Here is a 16,168-nt window from a genome sequence, read left to right as displayed (position 1 = left end):
ATGGGAGCCCGCCTCCAGCGCCCTTCAGAGGCCATGGGGATCCTACAGCTTTGCACAAATACAACTGCTGACAGGTTCCCTTTCACAATGCTTGCAAAGTACCTACCGTGTAATCTGGTTTTGTAAAATAGTCCAATCCACTGATGTGTTCAAGAAATACATTAAATTCTTGGGGGAGATGCTTCAACATAAGGCGATGTTCATATCGTTCCTTAATAGAACCCACTTGTTCCTATGAGGCAAAACCTTCTGGTTAAGAATATTGAAGAGAACAAGGATAATTTAGTATGTCACTACAGTAAAGACGGATGCAAATATATTACAGAGTGACGTATAGTCAGGTAGATGTGAAGCATTTTAATATATGTAAATGTATAAAAAGAAACTGTGGTCCGACGTCGATTTACGAATAGTTCAGTCATCTCCCAAGCATCCTTGGGGGGTTCGGAAGTTTGTATTGTGACCCGGGACAAATTTATACAAAAGGTGTTTTCAATGTCAATTTTGGGGTGTTCCTGAATGGAAGAGGTATGTAAAATTTGTCATGATGGATAACTCTAGTAGTAACCATACCTTGTCCTTTATCTTCCTCCAGGGTAGCTGACCGACCACAAACTCAACCAGCATGTAGAATAGAGACCACAGGTCATCATGGCGGCCCATCTCCTGCAAGACACAAACCCATTAAGAAGGAACTGAATGGAAAAACTCAAGTTTGTTTCAAAACCACCAAGTATTTTGTGACAACACAATATCAGATTATATTTATTAATAAGTGATATAAAAATATCGAAACAAACAAAAGAAAAAAAAATTATAAATCAAATATTATAATACTCCAACCCTGGATCTGTTTAGCTTCTATTACCACCTCATAAATCAGAAATGTCGCTACTGTGCATGTGACCCAAGGTATATAAAAAGGTGACCAACTTTCTCCTAACTAAAAGGAGAAATCTAATCTCTTTAGAGATTGAAGAAAAACCTTTTAAAAATATCACCCCCTACTCACCCTGTTTCTATGCGCATTGACAGATGCATATCGTACTGTTCCTCGAAATCCAGCAACAGCGCGAGGCTAGAAATCAAAGCGAATAATCAGATTAAAAGTGAATATTGTTCTTAATAGCATCTTCAATCAGCATGACTTTGGATAATACTGAACAGACCACACCAATATGGCAGCTACATTTGGGTCTCTTCTAGATATGAGATCAGCAATTTCAGTTCCACAGTCTTCGGTATACACCAGCAATCAAAATTATTCAAACACCTTTGCAGATGAAAAATGTACACAATTTTTGTTTACAATAAATCAAACAAGAAAAATTGTAATATCGCAACCCAATAAACGTAACCAAGGGTTTCTCCAAATTCATCGCAAAATGTTACTTTTAGGGACTACTGCAGTCTGAAAATTATTCAACTTCTGAATAAGCGGCTTTAGTACTTAAAAGATCCCCTGTCGGCTGTTATGACCTGCTACAAATAATGAATAGCCAGTCAACAATTTTAGCTGATTCCTCATGGACATGCTGCAACCACCTTCTTCAAATCACATCAAAGATTTTCTATGGGTTCAAGTCAAGAGACTTAACAGGCACTCCTGATTTTTCCATAACTTTTTTTTCTGAAAGCAAGCCCTGGTGAGGTATGTATGGATCATTGTCTTGTTGGAAAGTAAAAATGACACACAAGCTTCGGCTTCTAGAAAAAATGATTTGTTTCTCCCATAATTTCCTGATACTTCATTGAATCCATCTTGGCCTTCATACGCTGAGAAAGCAAAGCAGCCCATAGCATCGTTGAGTCACCCCCAAGGTTCGCTGTAGGCATCACCGAGCCACCGCTATGCTTCATTGTATACATTGCCGAGCTACAGTCATGCTTCACTGTAGGCATCACCAATCTACCACCAAGTTTCTAATTATATTCATTTGTTGTTTTTCAAAAAGACAGAAACATTACAGACAGAAAAATACCAAAGTAAATCACATCGCACACACAGAAATAAAAATATAATATAACTAATACCCATCACCCTCCCTATACCATTTCTGGGTGCGATAAGTGTTATTTATTTAGCATTAGTTTTACAGAAGGTCTACAACCATAGAAATTAAGCAAGCTACCATCAGGCTTTACTGTAGGCATCACAAGAGCCACCGCCATGCTTCACACTCTAGGTATGATGTTCTTTTCAGCATATATTTCATTCTTCCCCCTCTAGACATGCTGTTGACCCATAGGCCAGAAAACGTTTAGCTTTGTGTCATTGCTCTACAGAATAGAATCCCAAAATTCTTTGTTGCTTTTGGGTCAGTAGAGACTTATCTTGGAGACCATTCAGTGTTTAGTATGCAACTTACTATGTGAAGTGGAACCTCAGTGCCTGCAGCCACCAAATGTTGCTGAAGGTGGTTTGCAGTCACTTGAGAGTTTTTGACTGCTTGCCTCCTAAGGAATTTGGTGGCAGCGCTTGTAGCCTTCTCTACATCCAGGTAATGTGTTCAGTGTTCCTTTATCTTTGAACCCCGCTTCCAACTACCGTATATCTCTAGGAACACTTAATGCCTTTACTAACTTTTTGTATCTTTCTCTTCGCATGGCAGCAATCTCTTCTATTACATTTTTTTTTTTAGACTATTTGACAACCCAAGAATATTACTAAGGCTACTTTCACATTAGCGTCTTTGTGCGCTGTGCATCATGCGTTTTTGCATGCGTTTATGTGCATTCGTTCTCTAGGTATCAAACCAGTGCCTACACACGTTTACTCGTAAAACGCATGCGTACGCAAACGCAGGCGTACGCATGTCCATGCACATGCCTGTGTTCCCATAGACTGTAATGCGTTATGACGCATTCCGTGCGCAAACGCATGCGTTTTTTGACGCCTTTGGAAGGATGCAAAAATGCAACAGGTTGCGTCTGGTGCGTCTATACACACACCTTGAAAAAACGCATGCGCACGAAAATGCAGACGAATGCATGCAAACGCAAGACCATGCATACGCCATGTTAAACATAGGTACGCATGACGCATGCGCACGGATGCGCAGCGCAAAAAAAAAAAACGTGAAACCAGCCTAAGAATATTCAGGAACACTACCAGAAGCTGGTGTCTGGATATGCATCACATTTGCAACAGGTTAGAACAGCCAAATAGGCTTTATTAGGTGCTAAAGACGATCGTCATGAGGTGGTAAAATAATTTTGAGGCTGCAGTAGTGAGTAAAAGTGGCATTTTGTGTTGAATTTGGAGAAACCACTTGTTATACAAGTTGTGTTGATATATTAAATTATCTTATTTTATTACAAAAATCAAACATTTTGTAAATTTGCTAATAAACATATACATTAAATTTGCAGATGGGGTTGAATTTAGATTGATCTCAGACCAGCATGTATCCAAACATTATCTACACAGAAGGGAAAAATGCAAAAAGTTGGAAGTTGACAATCACAAAATAATTTGCTGATCTCAAGCGGTTTTAGAAAATCCCCTGTACGCAACAAAGAGGCATCACACAAGTTCTATCATCATAGAGCAGGGAACCCATGGCAGAATCTGAAGGGTAAAAAGGTGGGAGAACAGATGAATGGTGGGATCAGCAAAAACTCAAAGTGAGTAAACAGAGCCCCCCTTCTACACACTCAGACTACATCCAGCAGGTATTACTGAGAGGGACAATCAAACCAGGAGCAGATTGGAAAAAGCAATATTTACAGTAAATGGAATTACGGTACTTTCTGCATTAAAGCAGATTCAAATATGTCTCACAACAAACCTGCTGACTGTTTCTAATGACAATAAGCAGCTCTAGGTTGTAGCATAAGTAATACAAGCATTAACTTATCAGTGAACAAGAAATGAAGCATATGTAATCACAGTACTTATGTACAGCATGTCAATATATCATTTGTGACATGGTTCTTGTAGGTGGACATATGATTTACAGGAGGGCCTGGTCACATTCATAAACCTACAGGAACCCAGCTAGATAAGTAGCATATTTATGGCCAGATTTATATACTGACTCTCTGCCTCCACCCACATCACACATGCAGGTTAAGAAACTGTCGTCCCAAGGCCCCCCAATATACACTCGAGCGCTGGGCAGACTCGTCATTATACTGGATAGGAGCACTCCGCAATTAAAGGGAACCTGACATCAGTTTTGGACGATACGAGTTATGGCCACCGCCTTTCAGGGCTGATATACAACATTCTATATTGCTGTATATCTGCTCCCAGCTCGACCTGGAAGAACTGAAAAATAACTTTAATTATACTCACTGGCGTGCGGGCCGATCCGAGGGGTGTCGCTATTCTTGGTCCGGCGCCTCCCATCTTCTTGCGATACTGCCTTCCTTCTTGCTTCGTGTGGATGACGTGTCCTATGTCATCCACACAGGCTCCCCGGCAAAGCACTCCTGCACAGGCGTACTTATCTGACCTGTTGAGGACAGAGCAAAGTACTGCAGTGCGCAGGCGCCAGGAAAGGTCAGAAAGGCCCAGCACTGCACACTGCAGTATTTTCCTCTGTCCTCAACAGGGCAGAGAAGTACGCCTGCACAGGAGCACGATGATGAGGTGACTGTGTGAATGACGCAGGGTCACGTCATCAACAAGAAGCAAGGATGGCATCGCAAGAAGATGGGAGGCGCCGGACCAAGACCAGCCTCACCCATCGGACCGGACTGCTCCACAGGTGAGTATAATAATGGTTATTTTTCTTCTCTTACAGGTCGGGATTGGGGGCAGATATACAGCATTATAGAATGCTGCATATCAGCCCTCAAAGGTGGTGGCCGTAATTTGTATCAGCCAAAACCGGTGACAGGTTCCATTTAAGTCTGTAACATTACAGCTACTTGGAACATTAATTTGCAATTGAAATGATATTAAAAAAGTAATAGAACATAAAATCAGAGTTTTTTGATATGACGGCATATTTAGTGAATTTCCAAATGTGAACGTTCGATACCGGCACATAACAGAATTAGCAATTCAGACGCAAAGGATTCACTATGAGCAGTCAATTCTTGATATGGAAGGAAAGGAAAAAAGAGAAAGGGTGGAAAGGGAGCGAGGAAATGTGAAAAGAAGGGAAGGAGGGAAAGGAGAAAAGATGGGAGGCAGGGAGGGAGGGAAAGGCGAAAAGAAGGGAGGGAGGGAAAGGCGAAAAGAAGGGAGGGAGGGAAAGGCGAAAAGAAGGGAGGGAGGGAAAGGCGAAAAGAAGGTAGGGAGGGAAAGGCAAAAAGAAGGTAGGGAGGGAAAGGCAAAAAGAAGGTAGGGAGGGAAAGGCAAAAAGAAGGTAGGGAGGGAAAGGATAAAAGAAGGGAGGAAGGAAAAGGAGAAAAGAAAGGAGAAAAGGAAAGGAGGAAGGGAGGAAAAGAAGTAATGGAGGAAAAGAAGTAAGGAAGGAAAGAAGGGAAAAGAGGATGGAAGGAACAAAAAGAGGAAGGAAGGGAAAAGAGGATGGAAGGAACGAAAAGAGGAAGGAAGGGAAAAGAGGATGGAAGGAAAGAAAAGAGGAAGGAAGGGAAAAGAGGAAAGACAGAAGCTTTTCTTGTACATTGGCATTGTCTTATTTCAGTTCAGCAATATTCACAATGTTTGTGAACTGCAATAGGAGACAAAATCCATATACACACATGGGAAAGACCTGTCAATCAACTAGAGTAATACAGGGATATGTCAGCTGGGGTCTCTCTCTATGGACCTCAACTGGCTCTTCAAACTATGTTTTCTCTGAAACTCAAGAGCTTTTCAAAAGAAAGACATGCCAAATTGCAATCCATCAAGCAGGCTCTTGAGTCCACGATACTCTGTGCACTGGACAGCCCGGGCAGCAACCCACCAAAGGGCAATTTGCATCACTACTAGCCTCCCACACCTGGTGGTATTCAGCATATCCTACGGCCTAACTCAGACATCTGTCTTTTTCCATCTACATGACTAGGTTTAACCCTTTCATGACCCAGCCTATTTTGACCTTAATGACCTGGCCATTTTTTGCAATTCTGACCAGTGTCCCTTTATGAGGTAATAACTCTGGAACGCTTCAACGCATCCTAGCGATTCTGAGATTGTTTTTTCGTGACATATTGGGCTTCATGTTAGTGGTAAATTTAGATCGATAATTTTTGCGTTTATTTGTGAAAAAATCAGAAATTTGGCGAAAATTTTGAAAATTTCGCAATTTTCAAATTTTGAATTTTTATTCTGTTAAACTAGAGAGTTATGTGACACAAAATAGTTACTAAATAACATTTGCCACATGTCTACTTTACATCAGCACAATTTTGGAAGCAAAATATTTTTTTGTTAGGAAGTTATAAGGGTTAAAAGTTGACCAGTGATTTCTCATTTTTACAACAAAATTTACAAAACCATTTTTTTTTAGGGACCACCTCACATTTGAAGTCACTTTGAGGGGTCTATATGGCAGAAAATACCCAAAAGTGACACCATTCTAAAAACTGCACCCCTCAAGCTACTCAAAACTACATTCAAGAAGATTATTAACCCTTTAGGTGTTTCACAGGAACTAAAGCAACATGGAAAGAAAAAAAGGACATTTTAATTTTTCCAACAAAAATTTTCTTTCAGCATCAATTTTTTCATTTTCACATGGGCAACAGGATAAAATGGATCCTACAATTTGTTGGGCAGTTTCCCCTGAGTACACCGATACCTCATATGTGGTCAAAAACCACTGTTTGGGCGCACGGCAGGGCTCAGAAGGGAAGGAGTGCCATTTGACTTTTTGAATGGAAAATATGCTGGAATATTTAGCGCTTGCCATGTCGCGTTTGGAGAGTCGCTGTGTGCCTAAACACTGGAGCTCCCCCACAAGTGACCCCATTTTGGAAACTAGACCCCCCAAGGAACTTATCTAGATGCATAGTGATCACTTTGAACCCCCAGGTGCTTCTCAAATTGATCCGTAAAAAAAAAAAAAAAAAAGTACTTTTTTTTCACAAAAATTATCTTTTAGCCTCAGTTTTTTCATTTTCACATGGGCAACAGGATAAAATGGATCCTAAAATTTGTTGGGCAATTTCTCCTGAGTACACCGATACCTCATATGTGGTCATAAACCACTGTTTGGGTGCATGGCAGGGTCCGGAAGGGAAGGAGCGCCATTTGACTTTTTGAATGGAAAATTAGCTCCAATCGTTATCGGACACCATGTCGCGTTTGGAGAGCCCCTGTGTGCCTAAACATTGGAGCTCCCCCACAAGTGACACCATTTTGGAAACTAGACCCCTTAAGGAACTTATCTAGATGTGTAGTGAGCACTTTGAACCCCCAAGTGCTTCACAAAAGTTTATAACATAGAGCAGTGAAAATAAAAAATCATTTTTTTTCCTCAAAAATGATTTTTTAGCACGCTATTTTTTATTTTCACAAGGGTAACAGGAGAAATTGAACCAAAAAAGTTGTTGTCCAGATTGTCCTGAGTATGCTGGTACCCCATATGTGGGGGGGGGGCACTGTTTGGGTGCACGGCAGGGCGCAGAAGGGAATGAGCGCCATTTGACTTTTTGAAATGAAAATTAGCTCCAATCGTTAGCGGACACCATGTCGTGTTTGGAGAGCCCCTGTGTGCCTAAACTTTGGAGCTCCCCCACAAATGACCCCATTTTGGAAACTAGACCCCCTAAGGAACTTATCTAAATGCATAATGAGCACGTTGAACCCCCAGGTGATTCACAGAAGTTTATAATGCAGAGCAGTGAAAATAAAAAATCTTTTTTTTTCCTAAAAAAAATTTTTTTAGTTGGCAATTTTTTATTTTCACAAGGGTACTAGGATAAATTGGACCCCAAAAGTTGTTGTCCAGTTTGTCCTGAGTACGCTGGTACCCCATAGGTGGGGGGGAACCACTGTTTGGGCACACGCTGGGGCTCAGCAGGGAAGTAGTGACATTTTGAAATGCTGACTTTGATGGAATGGTCTGCGGGCGTCATGTTACATTTGCTGAGCCCCTGTGTGCCTAAACAGTAGAAACCCCCCACAAGTGACCCCATTTTGGAAACTAGACCCCCCAAGGAACTTATCTAGATGTGTGGTGAGCACCTTGAACCCCCAAGTGCTTCACAGAAGTTTATAATGCAGAGCCGTGAAAATAAAAAATCATTTTTTTTCCCTCAAAAAAAATGAATTTTAGCACGCAATTTTTTTTTCACAAGGGTAACAGGAGAAATTGGACCCCAAAAGTTGTTGTCCAGTTTCTCCTGAGTACGCTGATAACCCATATGTGGGGGATGACCACTGTATGGGCACACGTCAGGGCTCGGAAGGGAAGTAGTGACGTTTTGGTATGCAGACTTTGATGGAATGGTCTGCGGGCATCATGTTACATTTGCAGAGCCCTTGATGTACCTAAACTGTGGAAACCCCCCACAAGTGACCCCATTTTGGAAACTAGACCCCCCCAAGCAACTTATCTAGATGTGTGGTGAGCACCTTGAACCCCGAAGTGCTTCACAGAAGATTGTAACGCAGAGCCATGAAAATAAAAAATCTTTTTTTTTCCTCAAAAAATGAATTTTTAGCTCGCAATTTTTTATTTTCACAAGGGTAACAGGAGAAATTGGACCCCAAAAGTTGTTGTCCAGTTTGTCCTGAGTACGCTGATATCCCATATGTGGGGAGGGACCATTGTTTGGGCACACGTCAAGGCTCGGAATGGAAGTAGTGACGTTTTGAAATGCAGACTTTGATGGAATAGTCTGCGGTCGTCATTACGTTTGCAGAGCCCCTGATGTGCCTAAACAGTGGAAACCCCCCACAAGTGACCCCATTTTGGAAACTAGACCTTCCAAGGAACGTATGTAAGATGTGTTGTGAGCACTTTGAACCCCCAAGTGCTTCACAGAAGTTTATAATGCAGAGACGTGAAAATGAAAAAATCATTTTTTTTCCACAAAAATAATTTTTTAGCCCCAAATTTTTTATTTTCCCAAGGGTAACACGAGAAATTAGTCCCCAAAAGTTGTTGTGCAATTTTTCCTGAGTACGCTGATACCTCATATGTTGGGGTAAACCACTGTTTGGGCACATGTCAGGGCTTGGAAGGGAGGGAGCACCGTTTGACTTTTTGAACGCAAAATTGGCTGGAATCAATGGTTGCACCATGTCGCGTTTGGCGACCCCCTGATGTGCCTAAACAGTGGAAACCCCTCAATTCTAACTCCAACCCTAATCCTAACACACCCCTAACCACAGCCCTAACCCTAACACATCCCTAACCACAAGCCTAACCCTAATTCCAATGCTAACCCTAATTCCAACCCTAACCCTTATTCTAACCCTAATTCCAACCCTAACCTTCTTTCCAACCCTAACCCTAACCCTCTTTCCAACCCTAACCCTCTTTCCAACCCTAACCCTCTTTCCAACCCTAACCCTCTTTCCAACCCTAACCCTCTTTCCAACCCTAACCCTCTTTCCAACCCTAACCCTCTTTCCAACCCTAACCCTCTTTCCAACCCTAACCCTCTTTTCAACCCTAACCCTAATGGAAAAATAAAAATAAAAATATTTTCTTTATTTTATTAGTTGTGCCTACCTATGGGGGTGATAATTGGGGGGTTTATTTACTTTTTCTTTCATTTTGATCACTGTGAGAGTGATCAAAATGAAAGAATGGAATCTGCAGCCGGCAGATTCGGGCGGGCGCACTGCGCATGCGCCCGCCATTTTCTAAGATGGCGGCGCCCATGAACCGGACCCGCCGGACACCGGGAGCGACAGGAGGACTTAGAAGGTGCCGGGGGAGGTGAGAGGGGGTGAGGGGGTTATCGGAATCTGGCGGGGAGCAGAGGGAATGGGAGGGGGGCAGATGATGACAGCGGCGGCAGATCACCGCTGTCATTCAGTTGCGGGGGGGGGGGCGATCGCCGGTGGGGGGGTGGTGGAATCGGTGTCTCCAGCCATGTCCGATGCTACAGCAGCATCGGCCATGGCTGGATTGTAATATTTCATCAATTTTCATTGATGAAATATTACTATCGCTCTGATTGGCTGTTTCACTTTTAACAGCCAATCAGAGCGATCGTAGCCAAGTGGGGGCGAAGCCACGCCCCCTGTGGCGAAGAACAAAGCCCCCTGTATCTGCGGGTCGGGTGACCTTTCAGTGACCTAGGTCACCCGACCCGCAGGGGGGCTTTAAAGTCATGACGCCACATAGGCGTCATGGGTCGTTCTGGCACGACTTTTCATGACGCCTACGTGGCATCAAAGGTCGTGAAGGGGTTAAAAAAAAAAAAAAAAATATGTCGACGCAAGTCCTGGTACGGACCTAAAATGAGCAATCAAAATACTGAGACATTGTTCTGATAATATTATTACTTGATGTCTTTCATGACGTGTTACGAATGATATTACTTTTTTTTTTTTTCTCTAATTCCGGAGTGCTGTGCCCCTGGGGTAAGTGCCACTCCACTTTGGACTGCTGTTGTTTCTGGCCCCTCAATGGTTGTGACCGTTTCTCCTGTTACCTTATTTCTGTTCACCTTACCACCCCACTTTTCCCTACCAGAGTGTTGATGAGATTTAAACATGTAACCAGATTGTTAGTCGACGTGAAACAACCTATTCCAAGTGTTACCTCATTAGTCGATTTAATTAGAAACCCCTTAAACAAACTAAATGTATAGGACGCTGTCACACAATGTAAGAGGGTTCAATTCCCCGATAAAAAGAAAACACGCCTTTATTGACTACCTGAAACATTCCCCTGATGTGTTATTTCTACAGGAAACTCATTTTTCCAATAACTCATCTCCCAAATATTTTCATAAGCTTTACACAAGATTTTTACAGGCTTCTCATGATAAAAAAAACGAGAGGAGTCGCCATACTTCATAACTCTTTGCCATTTATACAAGAGGGTATGGTTGCAGACACAGCGGGTAGATATATAATTCTTTGGGGAATGGTACAAGAAAAAAGAATCTGTATTGTCAACTGCTATGCCCCTCCAACGTTACAAATGAAAACAATCAAATCTTTTGCTAGATCCGTAAATTCCATTTCCTACGACACTATCACATGGGGTGGCGATTTTAATTTAACTGTAAACCCAACCCTTGATAGCTCCAATAATAAGAGGCCTGACATGTCAAAGAAGGAAAAACTATACTTGAGAATATCCTCCAAGCCCATCATTTAGTTGCTACATGGAGAGAATCTCATAGACAAACAAGAGGTTATACCTATTTCTCTAATGTTTACCACTCATATTCCAGGATAGCTTGGATTCTTACTAACTCAGAAAACATACCTTCACTGATGTATTCTAGACATGTCCCCTCCTCATGGTCTGATCATGACAGTGTACTTTGTGTTCAAATTAGAAGTAGCAAATACAAGGTTATATACATGGAGGTTAAATGAATCTTTGTTATCCGACCGCCATACAAGAATAACGATTGAGCAAGAGCTCAACGCCTTTTTCATTCAAACACCACCCCCGATACCTCTATAGGCAATACATGGATGGCCCATAAAAAATATATCACTGGCGTACTCATTAGAATAGCTTCTCAAAAGAAAAGAAACCGCCTCCAAGAGCAACTCATCCTCGAAAATGAACTTTATAAATTAGAAATCGTCAATCAATCAAATCCTTCACTATAGCTCACTAAACGTATCTACGATTTAAAACTACAATTAAAAACTTTACTAACGACTTGTACTGAAAAAGCAATCAGGTGGACACAAGCAACATTTTAGCGATTTTCTAACAAAATGGAACGAATGCTTGCACGAAAATTAAAACAAAAAGAGAGATTAAATTCCATATTCTCCATAAAAGATGAGCAGTCTCAAATTACTTTCAACCCGAACAGAATTTCTGAAACATTTCAAAAATATTATCAAAAACTGTATACAGATAGTACAAATTTCTCTTTACCCAAATTGGATGATTTCCTAACTAATGTACCAATACCGTCCCTAACCCCGACTTTCACCGCTACACTACATTCTCCTATTTCCGAAAAGGAAAAAAATACCACCATAAATCTAAAAACTGGGAAAGCTCCAGGCCCCGACGGGCTGACTGCACTATATTATAAAAAATTCTCAAACATCCTGCTGAAGCATATACAAACATACTGTAATAGCATGCTAACAGGTAAAGCCATGCCACCAGAATACTACACAGCACATATCACAGTTATTCCAAAACAAGGGAGGGACCCATTACTTACAAAAAACTACAAGCCCATTTCCTTATTGAATTTGGATCTCAAGATCTTCTCCTCTATAATTGCCAATAGGATTAATAAATGTTTGCCTAACCTCATTCACAAAGATCAGGTCAGATTCATTCCAACAAGACAAGCCCCGGACAATATCCGCAAGAATCTAAATCTTATTCATACCGCCAATAAACGTAAAACCCCCATGACAGTACTGGCTTTAGATATAGAAAAAGCTTTTGACACCGTTATATGGACATACATGTTTAATATATTGCATAGAATGGGGATATTGCAACAACTGATTCGCTTAAACTTCTCTACAATAACCCGGTAGCATATTTAAAACTGCCTTCAACCGTTCCTAAACCAATAATCATTAATAGGGGAGCTAGGCAAGGTTGCCCCCTATCCCCAGCCCTATTCGCTATGGTAATGGAACCTTTGGCGTAAAAGATACGTTTAAGGGCCTGTCACACTAAGCGATATCGCTAGCAATATCGCTATAACGTTACTGTTTTTTGTGACGTTATAGCGATATTGCTAGCGATATCGCTGTGTCTGATACTTACCTCCGACCGGCTCCCCCGCTGATTATCGCTGATCGCGCGAGAAGCTGCTGGACCGTTTCTCGTCGTCAGCTTCCTGCTGGGCTTCCTGCTGTGACGACGAGCGACGCGTGGAGGCGGGCGGGAGGACGTCAGGATCGCCTCGTCTGACAGGTAAGTAACGACCCCCGACCCCTGCTATGTCGCTGGTGAGATCTGCCTGTGTGGCAGCTCACTAGCGACCACTTAGCGATGCACCAGCGATCCTGACCGCGTCATATCGCTGGTCGGGATCGCTGGTGCATCGCTAAGTGTGACAGTACCTTAACACCCTGATATCTCAGGTCAATCTATTGGTAACAGGAATACAAGGTCAGTGTTTGCCAACGACCTCCTTTTAACTCTGACAAACCCACATGTATGTCTGCCTAATCTTATAAGCACACTTAAGGGCCTGTCACACTAAGCGATATAGCTAGCAATATCGCTATAACTTGTGACGTTATAGCGATATTGCTAGCGATATCGCTGTGTGTGATACTTAATAATAATAATCTTTATTTTTATATAGCGCTAACATATTCCGCAGCGCTTTACAGTTTGCACACATTTCATCACTGTCCCCAATGGGGCTCACAATCTGAATTCCCTATCAGTATGTCTTTGGAGTGTGGGAGGAAACCGGAGTGCCCGGAGGAAACCCACGCAAACACGGGGAGAACATACAAACTCCTTGCAGATGTTGTCCTTGGTGGGTTTCGAACCCAGGACCCCAGTGCTGCAAGGCTGCAGCGCTAACCACTGAGCCACCGTGCTGCGATACTTACCTACAACCCGCTCCCCCACTGGTTATCGCTGATCGCGCGAGATCAGGCTGGACTGTTTCACGTGGAGCCGGGCGGGAGGACGCAGGATCGCCTCGTCTGACAGGTAAGTAGCGACCCCCGTCCCCAGCGATGTCGCTGGTGAGATCTGCCTGTGTGGCAGCTCACTAGCGACCACTTAGCGATGTACCAGTGATCCTGACCGCGCCATATCGCTGGTCTGGATCGCTGGTACATCGCTAAGTGTGACAGTACCTTTAAACAGTTTGAGGAAATTTCAGGTTTAAAGGTCAATGTTGATAAATCAGAAATTATGTTCCTGAACACCCCTTCGGATGAACAAGCCTCAATAATAGAGAACTTCTGTTTCCGACGCACGAAGCGATATATCACCTACCTAGAAATAAATCTTACGCCATCCAAATCCACTCTATTTAAGCATAACTATACCCCCCCCCCCCACTTCAAAAACTAACACAATCCCTATCAAAATGGCCCTCTCCGTCTCTCTCGTTCCTGGCAAGAGTGCACTCCATAAAAATGGTCTCATTGCCTCAATTTCTATATTTATTCCGATCTCTACCCATCCCAATATCTCTAGTGACCTTCAAAACGAACAATAAAAAACCTTGTATCTCCCAGCAAATACTGCTCAGACACAAAAGACAGGGAGGCGTTTCGCTGCCGAACTTCAATCCTTACTATAAAGCGGCCCAGATTGCCCAGCTGGCAGGGGTAAACGCAGAACACCACGCGCCCATCTGGCCACAAACAGAAAACTCCCATATAGCACCATACTCCTTGGAAAGCTTAATTTGGGCTACAAGACCTTTGCCGAAAGATCTAGCTCTCCATTCGCCACACACTTTTCATTCTCTACGTGTCTGGAGAGCAAATAGATTTCAATTTGCATTACAATCACCAACCCTTTCCACTTCTAAACCTGTTTAACAATCCCATGTTTCCACCAGGAGTTACTTCCAGGAATCACGCATGGTGGCAACAGAATAAATTAACCAGACTGCAAAGTCTATCTACTCACTTTAAACTAATGTCAAAACAAGAGTTCATCACAAAATATCAAGTACCAAGATCGGAAGCTTTCAGACTGGAGCAAATTTTTCATTTTTTACAAAATCTAACAGTTGACTCTACAAATACAAAGCCCACAACTTACGAATTAAAATGTCTATACGAGCCATTGGGTAACGGCCTTATATCTCATCTTTACTCCACATTTAACCAACCTAGAGAATGCTTGAAACGGAAGTCTATGGAGCAGTGGGAAGCAGATTTACCAATCTCCCTCACACCACAAAGGTGGTACAGGTGCTACGGAAACATTGTGAAGGGGAGCAATCAAATTTCGCTTACTGAGACATCCCTTAAATTGTTCCATAGAATTCACTATGTGCCTAGCTTCCTACACAACATCTACCACAAAATCCCAGGCAACTGTTTTAGGGGGTGTAGTGATAGTGGGGACATGCTCCACACATGGTGGACTTGTCCGATAGTGAAATCTCTCTGGAAGGATGTGGTCAAATTAATTAATACAGCCATAAATAGGAAATTCTTTTTATCTCCGTCGGTATTGCTGCTGGGGGACAGACCAGTCAATGCCAATAATAAGACTTGTCATCTTATTGATTTTATCACTATGGCAACCAGGAACCACATAGCTAGCAGTTGGAAAACTAAGACGCTTTCAATAAAGCAGGTGAAAAGAAGGGTTAATTTGATAATGCTTTATGAAAAAATAGAAGCCATTAGATCCGATACTTTCGATGCTTTCCAAGGTGTATGGGAACCTTGGATCCAGGCATTCAATGGTGAGGACCTCTCTAGGATGATATCTTTATCGACAAGGGAGTTACTGTCTATATTTATATACTCTGAACCGCTTATGCTAGTATTTCCCGTCGACTCACCTTATATTATTGACACTCAATGTATACCCCCCCCTTTAACCTAATTTAGTTATGTTAAAACCGTTGTTTAGCAATTCTTTCAAACTAAGACAATGAAGTCAAGGATACTATATAGGTTTCCCATGCTTTTTCTTTAATATTTCCCCCTGTGAGGGGATCCTTGTACTCTAATGTGAATGTATTTCATGTTAAATGATGTTTTCTTTTCAATAAAAACGTTGAAACTAAAAAAAGAAAAAAATAAGATTTTTATTAGCATTTTGTCAGGGTTTTTCTCGAATGCAAAAAAATAAAAATTAATAATTGAAATGTTTCTCCTACGGATTCAACACTGATGACACTAGACATATATTTGTGATTTTAATCTGTGACTAGGACCAAAAGTGGACATGTCTCATTTTTTTGCAGCCACGGGCCGAAAATAAAACAAAAACACAGATGTGTGAACAGTGCCATAGACAATAATGGGTATGTGTTCGATCCATGAACAAAACGGAGGTATGAATGAGGCCGAAGTTGGGTTCATTCAGATGGACTAACTACAACATTTGGTAATGGCTTCTTCTGTGCAGGGAGACGGCCCAGAGTTTTGCCATGTCCTGGCCTCGCTCATAACGGGAGAAAATTTGTATGAAAATTA

The 16,168-nt window shown here is 42.0% G+C and overlaps 1 protein-coding gene across 3 annotated transcripts in view; it reads right to left on the bottom strand.

The window, feature by feature from the left end:
* The window catches only part of TTBK2 (tau tubulin kinase 2), a 182,015-nt gene that overhangs the window by 44,397 nt on the left and 121,450 nt on the right, over positions 1–16,168 (bottom strand). For all 3 annotated transcript variants that reach the window (XM_073552670.1, XM_073552669.1, XM_073552671.1), the window contains 3 exons: positions 1,013–1,078; positions 574–666; positions 107–232 (listed from right to left, as the gene is read on the bottom strand). In XM_073552670.1, coding sequence (XP_073408771.1) covers positions 107–232; positions 574–666; positions 1,013–1,078 — 285 coding nt within the window. The remainder of the gene's footprint in view (positions 1–106; positions 233–573; positions 667–1,012; positions 1,079–16,168) is intronic.

This window comes from Dendrobates tinctorius, unplaced genomic scaffold (assembly GCF_039654945.1).
Source record: "Dendrobates tinctorius isolate UK_male_01 unplaced genomic scaffold, ASM3965494v1 ptg000194l, whole genome shotgun sequence".
Classification (NCBI taxonomy): domain Eukaryota; kingdom Metazoa; phylum Chordata; class Amphibia; order Anura; family Dendrobatidae; genus Dendrobates; species Dendrobates tinctorius.
Note: the sequence above shows the minus strand (reverse complement) of the source record. Positions and strands in the feature narration are given on the sequence as shown.